The 18,583-nt window shown below is 36.3% G+C and overlaps 1 protein-coding gene across 7 annotated transcripts in view; it reads right to left on the bottom strand.

The window, feature by feature from the left end:
• The window catches only part of LOC102220183 (glutamate receptor 4), a 118,837-nt gene that overhangs the window by 13,410 nt on the left and 86,844 nt on the right, over positions 1-18,583 (bottom strand). For all 7 annotated transcript variants that reach the window (XM_023351337.1, XM_023351336.1, XM_023351334.1 and 4 more), the window contains exons 14-15: positions 7,819-8,017; positions 2,861-3,108 (exon numbers count right to left, since the gene is read on the bottom strand). In XM_023351337.1, coding sequence (XP_023207105.1) covers positions 2,861-3,108; positions 7,819-8,017 — 447 coding nt within the window. The remainder of the gene's footprint in view (positions 1-2,860; positions 3,109-7,818; positions 8,018-18,583) is intronic.

The raw sequence follows: 18,583 nt of genomic DNA, 5'->3' as shown, positions 1-18,583 counted from the left end.
AACCTGAATAAAGTTAGAAAAAGAACCGCTAGTGGGTTTTTTTGTGTGCTGATCTCCTATAACACAGCAGAGCAGAAAAGGGAGGGTGTGAGCAGTGCATACACAAGAACGATTGACAGTATTTAGACCCTTGTCCTGGCTCTGATTGGTGGTTTTTTAACCAGGAGCTGTATATTTCTGCAGATGGCAGTAGGGCCACAGGGAGGAGGCAGAGGAGCTCGATTTTTTTCACAGATTATGTGTCTCATATTGTACTGTCAGGATATGGCGACAGATTTTAAAAATATGTAAGAAACAAACATTTTGATAAACATTACCTACTAAAGCTGTACAGTAATACAGCTGATTTAGAGTAAAATATAGAAACTTACTGAATTTAGAAGGAAAAATACTGTTTTTCAGGGCTGTCTTAGCAGTGTATGATCCCTAGTGGTAATAATAATAATAATAATAATAATAATAATAATAATAATAATAATAATAATAAATGAGAAGGGTAAGGGTGGGTTTTATCTGGAGTGCAGTGTAATGTTTGTTTTGATCGTCTTCAGAGCTGACCACGCCCAATGGAGTCACCAGATCTTAGCCTGCTCCATTTATGTTATACAGTACTAAACATTGTGTGCTGCAGAATTCTGTAGAAATGCCTTTTGGCTGACAGGAACCTATCTGATATTTTACTACAGTAAGCTTTATAGTACTGTAGTCTACGGTATCTTTATGCTTACACTGATCTCTATAAAATCAAAAGCAATTTATGCTCCTTTACTTCTCCCCTATGGCGTCTGTTAGTTTATAAACTTAAGTTTGTCGGGAGTTTTGTCATCTAATAAAAAATACTATGTAGGTGGAATTGAACCATGTTAATTTTTAAATAAAAATATACTGCAGCTCACTGAATTTGTGATTTTACATCAGTAGCCTCTGCGGCATTCTGGAAAGCCTCACAAATTTTTTTTTCCCCATATTGAGCGGATAACAAAAGTCAGGCAATTTTAGGTCAGATTTTATTACCAACAAATTTGTTTAAAGCTCTTCTTTTTTTTTTCTGTAGCAGCTAGTACATTTCCAAACAGGGCCATAAATAATAAGTTCAATATGTTTTTGAAAAGTCAAATGTTTTTCATTTGATATGAATTAAATTAAGGCTTGTGGAATTTACATGGTAGATAGCAATAATTCCTGTGTGATTGGTTGGTTTACGTTTTGACGATGGTCTTTGAATTTATATTTCATTTAGTCATGAGCTGCTCCTTCGAGGACAGACAGGTATTAAGCAGTGCTAAAAAGAAGAGAGTTTGGGCAAGTAGTAGATCGCTATCTATAAACATTTGTTTGGATGTGCTAATTTATTTTCTTTTTCTTACTGCACAGACTGCCTGGGTGATTCATAAAATAAATGGTCTTACGAAGAGGAGCATTATTTTAGTAATGTCCACAGAAAAAAGTACTATTTCTCAGATCCTCTAGTCGATTCATATCCAAATAATGAAACCAGTGTGCTTCTTTTGGTTTTTCTTTTCAGTTAAGTAAGAACTATTGAGATAAATAGAAAGCTGCATTTTCTCACAGTAGATAATTATCAATTAAAGAAAATTACTAAAATTACCACTGCTTGAGAAATAAATTTACACATGCTTTGCATGACCAATCCAAATGGCAAAGAGAAAATGGTGAAGAGGCAAAATCAGGACCCAATTTTGATTTCTGATTCGAGTTTACTGTGAACCATAATGTATCCCAAAGTCTTTGCAATGTTCACATAGTGATCTGATAAGTGAATTAGATTTACTAATGTCCCACTAAAATAAAATCCTTGGTTGCTCTTACTGTGAACTCAAGCCAATAAGTCAGAGGAGTGAAGGACGTAAACTGACCAACTGTAGTTAAATTCAATTGCTTTCTCATTCATTTCCTCTATCTTATATTTTTTATTTTAATCAAACTTTTATGGAAACATTGATATAAAGTACTGCATCATTTGATGTTTTCATCTGGCATTCTTTAAAAAGAAATTACAGTTGTATGTCATCCAGAAATTCAATAAAATACTCATTTTAATTTTGACTTTGCAATTTGACACAAGAATCCTTGTTAGTTTTACTCACTAGTCCCCCCATTGACCAGGCCCCTCAGTTTTATGTTTCCTGATTGTCTATAAATTCCCCCCTTTGTGGCTCTGGAGAAAGTGCCAAAAGTCTGAGGTTCTACCCCTCCTCATGGCAGATTTCTGTGAATACATTTAAATATTTTTTATTCTAATCATCACCATCATCATTATCATCATCATCATCATGGAAAAACACACTTAAGACAGCAGACAAATGTACAAAGTTACCTGGTAGTTGGCCCTATGGAAAAAAAGGAAGAATGGTTGACAGTGCAACAGAGGTAAGAACCACAAATGAGATGTGTGGATGATAGCGACACTGGACAGAGAAATGAAGGGGACAAGCCCTAAATCAAAAGAGAGTACAGCAGAAAAAGTGACAGAAACAATTTCACATGATACAAAAAAAAGGAAAACAAGAAAGAGAAAAATTAAAGCAAATGAGAAAGCATGATGATATAATATTTTACATTTGCAACATTTATTTGTCACTGCTGCCAAGTGAAAACTGATGCATGAAGTTAGAATTAATTTATAATCATTGTAGTTTAATTTCTATTAAAAAAAATAATGATTGATCATTACTCCAGTTCTTTAGATTTGTAAGTTAAAAAAAAAAACTTGCCACCTGACAGCAGTGACAGTCCAATCTGTGTGGGATAAAAGGCACAGCAGGGTAGGTGGAATTTTGCAGCAATAGTACAGTATCAGTGTTGCTACTGTTTCCTATTGTTACACTATTCCACCCACCTTAACAGTGAGCCTTTCGGTGTGGCAATGCCGTATCCTTTGGAGTCCAGATTTCCTCCCACTTTCATAGTGTCACAAGGCTTCCGCTGCTCCGTGTATTCGTTCATGGTGGACTCCAAGAGGAAGGCGTACTTCCCCTTGGACTTGCGCACTCTTGCCACACCCTCTGCTGTGGTTCTGGTGAACACGGATGGCTCAGCGGACTTCATGTAAGACCACATCTTCTCATAAACGGCTATCTTGGACCTCTGGGGTGGAGCGGGTGAGAGGAGAAACCAAGGGTTATTTGCACATTAGAAGGCATTGTTTCACAAAGGTAAAGATGCAGAATTTGATGCAGATTACAGCTTTTGTGGCCATTAAACATTTGAAAAATGTTTATGTTGGGTGCTTTTTAAACACTTGCTATGAAGACAAAGAAAAAAACATGTTAATATGAAATAAAAAAAAATATTTTTCCTGCCTAGAAATTTGTTTACCATTTCAGTTGAGGTACTGATACATCACTAGAATCCAAATGTCATGACCTTATAAGAAATTTATTGTAACTGAAAAACATTAAATATTTTTGATTTAAAAATTCAATAATTCACAATTAATTAATTAATTAATATTTTAAAAATCAGTTTCCACCATTAAGCAAAAGAAAGAGCAAAGTAATTGCACTTTAAAGTTTGCGTAAGCCATGCATGGAAGAAAGCAAACATGTTAGAAGAACATACTTTGATTAGACAAAGCCAACACTGAATTGTTGACCTACATGCAAAATGCTGTGTGAGGTGGAAATCTAACATTGCATAAAACCCACACTGAAACATGGTGGTGGTGGTATCATGGTGTGGGTATACCTTTGTTCAATGGGGGCAGAGAGTCAGAGCTAATGGGAAGATGAAAAAAGCCAAAAACAGAACAAACTTGTTGCAACCTGTAGAAGACTTGAAATCAATTCTGAACAGATAACCGTGATCTAAACGGTTTGGTTTAGATCAAAGCATACTTATGTGTTGGTATGACTCATAGTTCATATCTATCCCACCGACAGGACAATGTTCAAAAACTGATGTTCATAAAAGGGATCTTACAAAAAGATCTAAAGCATAAAACATAAGGGATAAACATTTAGTTACTAGGCTTAATTTACCTTCATAATGTTTACATACAATCATAATAAAAACACTGATGTGTGTGTTTCTGCCTATTTTCAAGGCACTGTAACAAACAGAAGGCTTTAACTGAAATAATTCAGAATTATTTTTTTAATCAAGGGGGGAAAACTCTTGATTCAATAGCAAACCAAACAACCACGAGACTTTCAAACCAAAAACAGTCACTAATTCATTAAATAATATTTTTACTCTGTGGTCGGCTTGCGCTTTTAAACTGATCCCAACTGAGCTGAAAGTAGAAAGTTATAATACAGTTGTCACATTGCTCTCTGTATCACAGCAAGTCACCAACTGTCTCCTTTTTGATTTTGTTGTTTTTATTTTCACTAACAGGATGAAGAGTTGGTGTTAGCTTCAACACAACAGAACCAGCACTGTAGCTGACAGCACTGCACACAAACAGGGAGCTTTTACTTGTCAAATATAATATTCACATATTTTTTTGTAAAACTTTGCCTACTGTACAACACAAGGCTCTGCTGTGGTACATCGCTGCATCCTGTGTAAAAGCGATCTCATGCCATGTAAGGCCTAAAAGAGCCATTTATTTACAACCAAGTTGGTTCTAGGATTGATAACACCTTCACATCTGACTGTACATTTAACAGTAAAATATATAAATACTGTTCCTTATCAGATGTAAAAAAAAGAAAAACAGTTAATGTCTACCATACTATGTAGAATAATATTTAGTTTTTGAATTTATTTAGATATTTATGTTTAAACGATTATTATTTCCACTGAATTTGTGTCTATTTCTGAATGCCCCTCCACATAGGTTACAAAATTTGCTGCTTATCAAATTATGGATTTAATCATTGAATTGTAATTGCTGTATTTGAGACGTAACAGAAATATTTAAAATGAAAACTGCAGTTGAATTTAATAGATGCTTTTTAATAAATTGACCAAATGACATGACATGTAACAACACAGATATAATTTAGTGCTGTTTATGTTATAAATATGTTTTTAAAGCTTGCGATTTATTGCTACAGCTTTGAATGCTGTACACCCAAACTTTTAGAGCTGATTGGAATACAATTTGAATTTTGAATAAAATTACACAGCTGATTGAAGGCTGTCTTATCCATCTACCATTTTGATGCTCTGGCATATAATGACTTTTATAATCTCATTCTGAATGTAACACTATATCTTTCTCAAAAAGTCAAGCATCAGTCTCACTTCAAATGACTTGAACAGTTGCATGCTAATCAGGCAGCTACAAATTCTGAGGAGTATTTCAGTAGGCGTCTGTCCGGAGTGATAAAGCCGTTGGCCTCCGTCCGCATATAAGGCGATTTTTTTCACCAGTCTATATGTGTTTGAGAGAACTTATTTGTTTCTGTCCAAGTGTGTGAACTGTGTTTACTCATGAGTGAAAATAACAAGCATCCTCCACAAGCATTCGATTTCTTCTCCCTCGCTTTCTCCTGGTATTTAAATGTTACTCTTGTTGCTTTGCAAGTAACAAGCCAGGGCCTGAGGAAGTGAAACCAGCACCAGGGGATGGTATGTGTGTGTCAGGGTGCTGATGGTGCGTGACGGACACCTATCCTATAATAATGCCATTCACATTCAAGAGGACCAATATTCCCCTCCTCTCTCTCTTATATCCTGACTTTCTCCCCAACCTTTGCCTTTATTTTTCACCCCGGCCAGGGGAAGCTATCATAAATTCTCGTCATCCTCTGCAGCCCCTTCATTCATCTGTCTGTGTAATGTCCAGGACACAGAGGAGACAGTAATGTTGAAGCTTCTGTGCACGTACAAAACACTGTCTAGCCCTGGAGGGATAGATGTGTGACAAAATACTGTGGCTTTTCTAAATTCTTTAACAATGAGTGTGGCTGTGAAGGAGGAAATGGATGCTCCAAGTCACCTTCAGGCCTCCCATGCACACATTTTCTAAATACACACGGGAACAGATGCATTTTACACGCTACTCAAACATCCATGCGCATGTCAACTGTATTCATACAATTTAGCTAAATGTGCATACATACAGGCGTGCACTTGTGTGTGTGTGGGTAGGCGTGCGCACGCACACACACACACACACCCCAACATAATTAATGGTGGTGGCGAATCCCCCTCAGCTGTGGGAGATTAAATTGCTTTTTCACCCTCCACAGATTTCGGCATGCTCGTTATGTTGATGATGCGAGAGCCGCTCAGAGAAGTAAAAACTATCTGCCACTAGCTCCTCGACCAACCTCCTCCCTGCCCCCCTCTTCAACCACCGCCACACACACACACACACGCACACCCCCACACACGCAGGCATACACACAACACTCAAACAAAAGTACCATTGCACATATTCTTCAGAAGCATAGAAGCGCATAAGCACAAAAGCACATACACAAGTGATGGAGGATATTGGGGTCAAAGTGTATAATGCCATCCTAGATTTTTGCTATTGTCAGCAGGAAAAAAAAAAAAAAAAAAAAACTTCATAACTGTATTCACTTTGGTGTTATCAAATGTTGGTGGGACACCTATCAATAATACATTTGTTAAAATGGGACAAAAGGCATCGTGATTTTTCTCTGGGATAATTTACTTTCCGTCTAATTTTGTTTCCCATAAAAGCTCCCTGCAGAGCATTTAGCTCTATATGTTTCTCCTTTCTTCGTTTACATAGTTTAATTTCCTGTATAATTTACTCTGATGATAATTAGCAAGTTAATAACTCTGTGTGACTTGGTGGGAGAGTGATTAAATATAAGGACTCTGATAAACATTGCTCAGCTGTGTTTAATAATTGAGAGGATTCCTCAAGAATCCTTCATAAATTGTTGGTAAACATTAAACATGGGAATGAATTCTTGAAACCAACAAGCAAACAACAAAAGCATGTAAGTGACACTTCATCACTAAAGCTCCAAAAAATAAATTATATCACTTAATCCTTCCTATGTTCAACCCAAAGAGTTACCATAAAAGCTTCAAAGATATGGAATACCAATGTCCCATGTTTTCCCAGCCCATTTAAGAAACAGCAGTTTAACTTATAGTGGACCTCTTAAAAGTAAAAAAAAAACAAACAAACAAAAAAAACAAACATTTTGAAAACCTTTGTCTTAAGTTCTTGAAATATTTTGGCTAATACCCTTGTCTTTGTATCATTATTGCAAACACTGTATAGGGATGGAAATATATTATAGGGTCTAACATGTTACGCTCTTTGGTGTTCAAGAGAGACAAGTATTTGACAAAGATCTAAGTACAAAAACAAAACACCCATTGAAGTGATAATTTAATTTAGAAAGAGAAAAAAGCAGTCAAGCCAGTTGACAGAATCTGAAAATAAGTCCTACCCTCTGTAACATCTTGAATTAAATGTGATGAGCCACAGTTTAAGAGGCTAAGACCAGAGTATGCACTGATCTAGAGAATCTCCAAAACAAATAGGACAGAAAATCCTTGAAGCCTGTCAGTATGGCAGGGCTTTTAGATACACTTCTAATGCTTTGCACCTCCAGCCAACCAGAGTGATAGCCATTATTTATAAAATGAGAAATGCATAGAAGAAAGTCAAATCTTTGTAGAATGGCTGGTCAACAAAAACTCATTCGTTTTATGATTTTCATCTTTACTGATAAAACTAAAGAGACATAAATCAGTCAGATTACTTTTGATTCAAGATTTATCTTAAAAATGTTAAGAAATGAACTGCCTTTTGTGTTTAATCTGGATTTATTTGTCTGGCACTCAAATCAATTAAGAAAGTAAATACATTGAACAAAATCTCTTGACAAAGTTAAGTCTGCAGAGAGTCCATACCCTGAAGAACTCCTTGGTGGAGCCTGAATCCAGTGTCCCGTAGGCTATCTCTGTCTGTTTAGCCAAGTCCTCTGCACTTTCTATAGGTGAGACCATCCGCTCCACAGTGAGGAAAGCAGCCAGGTTGGCTGTGTAAGAGGAGATGATGATCAGAGTGAAGAACCACCACACACCTCCGACAATACGTCCAGACAGTGACCTACAAAGAGTGGTGTGGGGGTGGGAGTGATGAGAGTGAGGGAGAAAAGGGAAGAAGGGGAAAAGCATTTCCAGAAAAGAGAGCGAAGAGATTAGGTAGATAAAAGAGGTGATTTGATAGAATAGATGAGAAAGTAGATGAGGGAGATGGTAAAGGTAAAAGGTGATTTAGAGTGATAAAAAAGATTAAAATAAGATTAGAGACAGAATGGAGAAAAAAAAATTACATTTAATTCTTCTGTCAAGACAATGTGCTGTTTTACACAAGCATTTTTAATACTAAAGTGTGTATGACTGTAAACCTGCTGGAGCTGCCAAAGTAATTGACTTTCAGGCCTAAAAAGCATTTCAGCAGTAACAATAACAGTTGACAAAACAGATTGCAATCTGGGCACTGCGCCGTCTCACTCCGCACCTCATTCTCTCAGTCTCTTTCTCTATGTTTAGTCTCTTCATCCACCAATTGCAAGCTAACGTAAGTGGCAATTCATTTAATTTTCTTTTGGTTGCATGAACTTGTTTTATACAAAGAAGTGGCGAAGAGAGCAAACAAAACCAAGTCTATTAGAAGAAACAAGGATGAGGAGTCTGAGACATTTAGACTTTTTTATGGTGGACCTGGTAAAATACCTTGCTAGTCTAATAGAAAGAAAACAAGAACATTCGTCAGCAAAGGCTTTATTATACACACTTTCCTAATGCACATTTCCCAATAAATATCTTCACATATTCCGTGTACCATCACTATTCGCAATCAAACTCAACCACAAGGTTGCTGCTGTTAAATCATAGTACCTAAAAGCCCACTTTTAAAGATTACAAGAACATCTGACTATATGGAAGGAGGCTTTATGAAACAGCTGAAAAATCTAAAACTTCACAGAAGTTCATAATATTTAGGAAATGTTGAATATGCATCTGCAAACATCTGCAATCTTTGTAAGATAAATAGAATATCTATTTCAAGGATATCACTGACTAAAAACATCAAATAGGCTAAGAGATGTCCAAAAGTAGCATATTGTGCTAAAATCTAAATACATTTGAGAACAAATGTAAAACAGAGCAACCAAAATACAAAAGCCAGTCTAAAATATATCTCCCCCATGGACAATGTAACAAATGCTGTTACATTGATCAAGTCTGGAGTTGATTAAGGTATTGGTGAATATTTCAATGCCCAAGAAGGGGGTGATGGCTGGAGGCTATAGCATTTTTTAGATGGAAGAAAGGAAATATTTGTCATGTGGTTGACATGGTGTTTGAAGGAGAACGCCACGTATTCTCCCTGTACCAGATAATCCAGGAGGATGTTGTCTAAGCTATCAGTTTGTCTCCTTAAGCTTGATTTCACTCGGGCTCAGTCTGTTTATGCTTAATAAACAAATTCCTCAGGCTGTTCTTTTTCTGATATTAAAATGTGTTTGATCTTTTGAAAACATTTCAATCCAGGCTTCATTCATGTTCAGATCACGCCCCCCACCATACCTTCATATCTTGCAATGCCCCTGTTGCTTAGTAAAGAATCAAAGAGAGAGTGGAGAACATAGCTGGGTGAAATTTATATTAAAGGTTTAACACTGAATCAGTAAGTGCACAAATCTTAAAAAGCCACCAGCTGTAAAGATAATAATGAGGTGAGAGAGGTGCCAGTTTGATCTAATGCATACTGCAAAATGAGTTGTACATTTAATTCAAACACAGCTTCACAGTAACTGGGCTTGATGAATTCACAAAGTGCTGCCTGTAGGACAAAGCAGTATTGCTAGAGTTAAATGTAATAAGAGTCTCAATAATAGCAAGTAATTCTTCATCGTTTGACTCAGTAAAGACGGCTGTTTGAATAAGTGGTGTCTTGTGTGTGGTGTGCTTATGAATCCAATATATGCATTTTTTCATATGGCCATCAGGTAGGTGTGGAAGTCTGTAAAGAGGCAATTACTCATGGGAGAACCTGCTTTAAATGCACGAACAAGATGCAGTTATTTTGATCAGTAAGAGGGGGGAGAGAAGTTCCCCCCTCTGTTAGATTGAAACTCTTTATTTGAAAAGGGGACTCCTTTGAAAGTACAGATAACGATTATACACAAAAATTTGATTAAATCCCCTTCCTCGGATTTAGGTATATCACATGCTCTTATATGCAGCTAAATATTAAACTGACGGACAGCTAGTAATTTAGCAACATCCTCAACCTGACTGAATTCACTAGTGTGTGGTGTATTTGGTTTTATTGAGTTTGTGCTGAAGTGAGAAAAGGACAGGAATTTGGGAGGTGTATTAACCTCTGTGTACACAGAAAATTATCTCTTTTTCAAGATGCTTTGCATTTTGTTACTGTTCAAAGGCCAGAACACCTCAAATGAACATTTCCTGCTGTCAAACAGGCACACAAATTTGAATTGATAGGACTTGGCTCTGAGGTATTGATTTATATGAGTAAATGAACCAGTCTAAGATTTTGATGGCTCCCTGAAGAATATTTTTTTAGGGTTAGTTTTTTATTTCACTTTCAGAAGACTTTGGAATAGACTAACATAGACAGATGTTCACTAAAACACCAATAGATACAAGAAAAATTACAGATGTTGAAATTAATTGAAAAGTTCAGCAACGTTCCCAAAGCGCAGATGTCCTCAGCAGATGGGAAAACATAGTTTGTGTTGCTAATGGGCTCAATGTTGGTACAAAAACAACAGTTTCCATTTGATAAAATGAACAACCTTGTCAGATATTAGGGGGAGGAGGAAGACAGAAGGAACATGTTTTTACTATTGCAAGAAAACAAGTGGAAATAGCATAAAAACACACAACACAAAAATAACGTGGCGCCCCTTATTGTACTAGGACTTGATGTTCCATTAAAATCACTCAATTTCCTCATGTTTAGACGCATGTAAGATATGTTTTTTTCAGTATTCAATCATACCTGGCAAGATAGGAAACAGCAGCTGTAATCTAAGAGACAGGCTGTGGCGAATTCGTCAATTAGACAAATTCTAATTGGTTGATGACCTAATGCCCTCTCTAAATGATTATCAATCAGCTATCTGATTGTTTGGGCTGACCTATAATTGAAAGATTAACACTATAATTTAAAGATAACCACTTTTGCACATACTTCAAAAATCCTGTACATATTTGGCTTTTCTCCAGGTACATCCAAATCCTTATATATTTGATTATCTATTAACAAATAATAAAAAAAGGAACTCTAATTCATCCTATGGCCATAGAGTAAAGTTTGAGAATATTTGGTTTCTATTTTCAATACCGCCTGCTATCCTCCGTAAGCCAGTATGGAGAGCAGTTTTGGAACGGATGCCTTTGTTCTGTGTGCCGCATCCATGAGTTGCTTTGGAGTTGGTATGCAACAGGCGAATCATCCTATAGCAGGTCATGTATCATCTATGATAGCCAACAGATTGCCTCCCCAATTCTCTGTGTGAAAGATTAATGGCATTCTGTGTACTTCTTTTTCCCAGGCTTTCTTTCTCACACACTCTGCTTTAGGCAATACTTTTATTCTTATCACATGCATCCAGATTTTTATCACCTGACTGAAGCGTGTGTATTGTTTCATTTTTGCTTATTTTGCTGGGTAATAACTGGAAATCATTTTAGGCTTGATTTTTTAAAATAGGAGAACTGCAGGTGATTTACCACTCATTACACAGTCTGATGAACCCACCAGCAATATACATGGAGTTACTTGCTACTTTATTGTTGGTAGTCTGGGCAGATTCAACAAAAGGTGCTTTTAAGTCACCCACACTTTCAGTCGTTCAGTTAAGAGAGAAAAAGCATATGATATAAATTAGTCCAAGAGTGAACAAATCCATGAACTCTGATCTTTTCATTTCCTAAGAGCTTTTGCTTTCTTCTACTATTTGGTCTTAAAAATACCCTTCTACATTATAAAATAAATTTCTCAGAAACTTGGAATAACGAGGATCTTCTAACAATCTACCCTCTAATTTATGTAAAGCAACCTAGAGAACAAAACCACAAAATCACGAGGATTCAGTATTTAATATTCTTTAATTGTAATGTTTTAGTATGTCTAAAATCTATAATGTGAAGATGTTTCTGACATGTATTTAAAATACTTTTAATGTGAAAAGCACTCCTTAGAAGACAGCATTTTAATTCAAATGTCCTTGCTTCATATATGTGAGGCCATAGAGAAAGAGTTCTGACTGGCCAATAATATGACGCAGCTTCCAGGTTGGCCAGGCATCTATTCCTGACTGGCTAGCTTCCCAGGATGGAACAAGGTTGCTTTTCACATCAGGATTTTTTTTTTTGAGTTTGAATCCAATCCCTCAGAAGTGACAAAGAAAACAAAGCTTTGCATCTATTCAGGAAGCAAACCTGACCGAACTCGAGACCTGGACAATCAATTTTTAAAGTCATGTTTATGATTATTGTTTAACATTGGAAACACTGCTGTATTTGTTTATTTTTAGTAGCCTTCTATGACACGCCATTGGTTTTACTTTATGCTTTTTAAGTACAATCAGAATTGCTTAGTACCTTCAAAAGCAATTTTACTAGAAGCATAATAGTTTTGAGAATAATCACCAAAATGAAAGAAACTTCTAAAATTTTGAAAATCAATACTGATGTAGCTTTTACTTTAAATATTAATCAAAACAAATACATTTATGACACTTCTGGCATCACAGACAAATGCTAAAAAGTCTCACGTGTAAAATACTCTGACTGGTAAAGTCAAAGTTGGATAATTTTATACTGAACAAAGATTTCCTAAAACAAAATTTAAAATGGAATTAGAAGAGCATAAAATATTCAAAATATAAACCTGGACTGAGTTATTTCACACTAATAACATAGTCTTTGAAACATTTTGTGAAACCTGTGTTTATGTACATAAAAAAAACAGTTTTAAATCCCAAAAATATTGTCTACAATATTATTTTGTTTTCATAGACCTAAGATTGCAAATCTCTCCTCTTGTTATATACCTTGACCTTAGGTTCTTCGGCAATATTGTTTAGCTTTAGATATTTTTTGCCATGTTTATTTTTTTGTAACTGTAAAGACTGAATATCTTGTATTCTTGTTTTATGCAATTGCTAAAATTTCCATTTACAGGTTTAATTCATTCATCATTAGACTTATTTGGTGTGGAATGACCACTGTAGTTGTGCAACGGACAGAAAAATTATTTTAGTGATCAATAGTCATCACACATGTATTAAGTTTCACTACTATCCCTAATGTTACTGGAAAAGCATGAACATGTGAATGATGACTCAGAAAGGCAGGAGGAAAAGCCTCTCACTCTTCTCAGCTACTTCCATTTTCTGTTTTCCCTTACAACAACCACTGATGCGAAATAAGGCGAACTGATGAAATTGATTGAAACAGGCTAAAGCACTTTCCAACAAATCGAGCTTGATTGAGGAGAAGGAAGCAAAAAGACTTAGCTGAAAAAGATGATTAACAGATTAAAGATTAGTAGCTGGAGGGCAAATATGAAAATAACAGCAGTGATCAGTCACCAGGAAAGGCTCATGAGGTTAATACAGAAGGTAAATCATAAATGAAATGAGTCAATATGAGCTGCTGGTTTTCAATCAGTGACCTTGAGAACCAATATTTATTACTTAGTCAATTCTCCAGTTAGTTACTTGTGCCATTAGCAGGAGCCCCTGCTCCCATTAAGTATTTAACACACATATTTCCTCCATCCTGTCACATGATGCTTAAAAATACTAACCCACATAAAACACACATACTTCACAAGTACATAATTGCCCCTAAGCAAGTAGCTGACATACCCCAGAATACACACAGAAGCCCTCAAAGGCAGAAGGCTGTAATTTCAGATGTTTATAGACATGGCCAACCCTCCTGAGAATAATATTAGGTTGCGATCAGTTTTCCACTTCTCATTCTCCAACAATGGGTCTCTCAGAGCCAGTAGATTTTCTTCAATTTTAAAAACTTCAGAAACAATACTTTTTCTCTGCTTATTTGTCATTTTACTGTCCACCTTGGTGTCTGACCAGGGTGACCGTCATCATCATTTCAAAGCACATGGAACAAGAGTTGACAGGCTGGTGGTCTTATCAAGGTCACTGTGGTAATGTGAGGTCAATATGGGTGAATGTTCTCATTTCCGATGACAGCTATCACATCACGGAGAGGTACAAGAACAGAAAAGTGCGTGAAAAACTATTTGCTGTGTTTGCAGAGCTGATCAAATGTTGTCACTTTTCTGCATGCACTGCAATCTTTAAGCATGGTAAATGTGTGAAGAATTTTAAAGAGCAAACATTTGAGTTGAATAAAATAAAGACAAAAACAAGAACAGAAGCATAGATCAAAAAAAAAAAATAAGTGTAGAGGTGCATGAGGGTGTGTTTTATGCTGTGTCTTGAAGACTGCAGAGATGACTGCAGCACAGAGGGAGGGACCCACACTGAATACCAATGGACCTGTGATGGTAACTTAACACACATACAAACAATGGCATACTGGCACATACACTAATACGAAACAAGCACAATTAAATAATATCTCATCAGTTTAGATTTATAAAGGTCATGAACACCACCCAATGCACCTCAGTAATTTGTGACCGAAAGAGCAAAGAAAGCTAAAAAGAAAAGTAGAGCTCATTTGTTTGAGGTCTTCTGAAAAGCCTGAATTGTTATCGTTGTTGTTCTCCTGTAAATGTCACATTTAGCATTCACATGATCACACAAACAAAAGTGTAAAATAAAGTGAGAATGTGGAGCACAATCCCTGACCGCACAGTGGTGTCCATCAAATACCCAATGATAAACAACAATTTAATGACACAATTTGCTGCGCGCTAAGCAAACAAATAGTACAAAGCCTTAAGTAAGAATTAAGTATGTCCATCCCATAGTATTTTAGGAAAACTAAAATAAGAGATTAAGGAAAATAGGTGGATGTGGTTGTGTATATTGCAACTCATGATGATACAATGAACAGGAGTAAATTCCTTTACCAGTTCTTATATTTGAGGGGAGATAAGGAATCTATAAAACTCCTATTTCCTTAGCGGCATTCAATAGTTTGAAAGTTGAGTAGAAAGCAGCAGACTCCTGCAGCCAGGTCAAAGAGAATCTCATTAAACTGCATTCTCAATATTCACCCTATGTGCTTGTCAATGGGCCATTCTCATTCGTTTCATTGCCAGGGATCTCTCAGAGAAATCTAGAGGGAGAAATTAGTTTGAATTTCTTTCCCACTCAATTCAACTCCTTCCGAGGCTTGACAGCACATTTTCTTTACCTCCTAAAAGATTCAGGGTTTTAGTAAAGAGATCGTTTGATGGTAAAACTCCATTATCACAGTTTTGTGTTGAAGCCTGCAATACTATTACATAGCATTATGATATCTGAAGATTGTTATCCAGTATGATAGAGTGTGTTTAAGTTATCCAAGTAAAAACACAATTTTATTTGATATTTTTATTCTATTTAGACACTGTGAGCAAATGTAGCAATTGTATGCTTATGATATCTTTAAAGCATCCCTGAATTTAGAGCTAAATAGAACCTACTATCTAACTTGTGATAAAGTTTGTGTGACTGAAGCCTATGTAAGGTTTGACATTGTGATTTTACCTGCTTGTAAAGGTGAACAAGGGACTGGGGGATTAGAGGAAATGAACTGAGGAGATAGAAAAATGATATGACATTATGATATGCATGACATGGCTCCTTTTCAAAGGCTATAATCTCAAGAGCATTGTGCCTCCAAGGCTCATCCATCACATGAATTTACGCCTAAAGTCTGCCAGTTTTACTTCCTTTCTGCAGCAATATATCAAATGAGGCCAGGCTTTTTAATATTTTCTGAAATAAAAATGTTTGATTCATTGGTAGCACACAAAAATACTTTGAGTAGATTTAGTTTTAAGCAGATTTTTTTAAAGTTTAATGAGAATGAAAATTAAATAAAAAACAATGCCCTTTAAGTATGCTAGTAAAATATAACATATCCCTATTATATGCTCCTAAAAGTGAAAGATAAGATTAGGTTGGCTTTTACTGGGTTTCACTAATGAACAGTACAACCACACAACCTCACCTCAGATTAAGTGATGATTGCTATTCTGGGTCCTTTACTGCCTTAAATTAAAATAACAGGTATGTACTGTATGTCACAGATACTGTATATGGCACCATTCTGAATAATGTAAGAATATTTGAATCAAGGATGCGAAATGTCAGAAAATTGTTTGCCCAGTTAATTGGAAAGAAATGCAAGATATCAGTTTCACTTCCAGTTTTATAAGAAAATTAGAGTTTCTCATAAAATTTGAATATTCATTACAATACATTTCAAAGACCACCGCTGCTTAGGTCCAAGAAAACAATGTCATAACTAGTCATTTTCTTAGTGTCTAAGTTGCAAAACGTATCAAAAACAGATTTGCTCAGTGTTGACCTGGAAGTTTTTTTTTCTCAGTGGGAATCAAACTTGAGATTTTGAGCATGAACTAGAGAATCCCTGATCTAAAAGCTAACCTCCCTGTCAAAATCATTCATACACTCATAAAAAACCACTGCTTGTAAGCCCAAAAGACCAACAAATTATCTTTTTTACCGTGTAGTTTTATGCCTCTTCATGAAACGCATGCCCTCATCTGCTTTGGCGGGCTCAGAAAGGGGCAATAAACATACAAACATACTGTGTGGCTTAGTGAAGCAGCAGCAACTCACACTAAAACAAAAAAGACACAAAGTCAAAGCTGAAAGTGAAAGCTATCAAAAACCTCTAATCTTCGAAATCTGCATAAAACCAGTCAATTTTCCCTTTGATTATATCTCTTTCCTTGGAGTCTTTTTCCACCACTGTTATCAGGGGAAAGTGAAGAATCTTGTGCTGTTGTTGAATGCACGTGTGTGTATGGGTGGACTATCAAAGGCACAAGAGGGAAAGTGACTGCGAACTCTAGTAAGATCAAAACACAGCTAGCTTCTCATAGAATGTACAGAATCAATGAAAGAGGAGCTAATTCCACTTCTGTTTGCTCAAAAATGCTTCAGCAGTTCGCAAAGGACAAGTGTTCTGTCGCTGACTGTGTCACAGTGACTTTAAAGCTGTGTCTTGAGTACTGGTGCTGTTTTGTTTCCAACTTTTGATAGCACATTAATTCATATAATTTGTAACATGGCCGTACACCTACAAACCAGGCATGGAGACCAATAATCAGAGACAATCTACAGGTGGAGGAACTGTACAGATCCTCATCTTCAAAGAGGACATTGTCCCAAATAGATGACTTAGAAATTTGCCTCTTAAATATGATCTTTATTTAACAATGACAAGAAGAAATCTTGCTTGCAATTTGCTTCAAGCCATAAAGGTGAGGTTGATGGGGAAAATGAAAAGAGTATGTCTGCCTACCTACACTGGCAGCAAGGAGACGTCTTTCAGTTTAAAATGATCTCATGTTTTTTCAAAGCTTTGAACATTTCATACAGCACAATACTCCTCCAAAAAGGGAAGAAAGTATGACATAACTGAAACCTATTAAGACATGACTGTCCACCTAAATTGATACGCTTCACAAGGAGATCATTAATCAGAGTCTAAGGTAACTCTAGAGGAGGGTAGAAATCAATAGCTCGGGTGGGAGAATCTGTTAACATGACAAGAAGTGATGCATACTAAAAATCCAGTTTTCAAATGTTAGCAAAAAGAGGGACATTGCTAAAAAAGCCACAAGGAGTTCTGTTTAGGAGACATAGCAATGCAGAGAAGCTAAAACGAGAACACAAGTGAATTTCTGGATGCCATGAAAAACACTAACTGTGGCAAAAAAGCTATATCACCCTCAACAAACGATTCCCACATGCAGCGGTGGCAGGATGAGACTGTGGGGAAACCTTTCTTCAGCAGGGACTGGAAAGCTTGTCAGAGGTGACAGGAAAATACCCAAAATTTAACGTGGTAAAGCTCACAAAAGTCTTGTGGCCGAGTCATGCGGTTCACTTTTCCGCAAAAAGAATGATCCTAACCATTTAGCTATTGCTGCAATGTTAAAACTTAACTCAAAACATAAACGTTGTGTTAGAATAGCTCAGTTCAAGTCACAATATAATATATAATATGTACATGTAAATACTGAAGTATTTAGTTGTAACATGAAAACATGTGATAACTTGTACTTTTGCAAGATTCTGTCACACCTAAAACTGCATTCACTTAGACTTAGACTGACTTTATTGTCATTTTGCATGCACAGGGTGTATACAGAACAAAATTCCGTTGCATACCACTATGAGTAACTTTGCAGCCACCAGTGGTGTCTGTAGTGCTCTATAAAGTTCTACTATTCCAGACAATACAAGTGCATTTTGGGACTCGCAAGTCTTCCGATCGATAAACAATTTGAATAGTTCTATGTTTGTAGGAAGACAGTTTCCCATCCAAATAAAAAAGCGCTGCACGCTTCCACCAGTACATGCTTCCACTATCCTGGGAGCAGAGCCACGTTGCTAAATGCAGCTTTGATATCAGTTGAACCAATATGGTTTATCTCCTGGGGCTTGTT

Source organism: Xiphophorus maculatus, chromosome 18 (genome assembly GCF_002775205.1).
Source record: "Xiphophorus maculatus strain JP 163 A chromosome 18, X_maculatus-5.0-male, whole genome shotgun sequence".
Classification (NCBI taxonomy): Eukaryota; Metazoa; Chordata; class Actinopteri; order Cyprinodontiformes; family Poeciliidae; genus Xiphophorus; species Xiphophorus maculatus.
The sequence above is the reverse complement of the archived record's forward strand: the minus strand, read 5'-3'. Positions and strand labels throughout refer to the sequence as shown.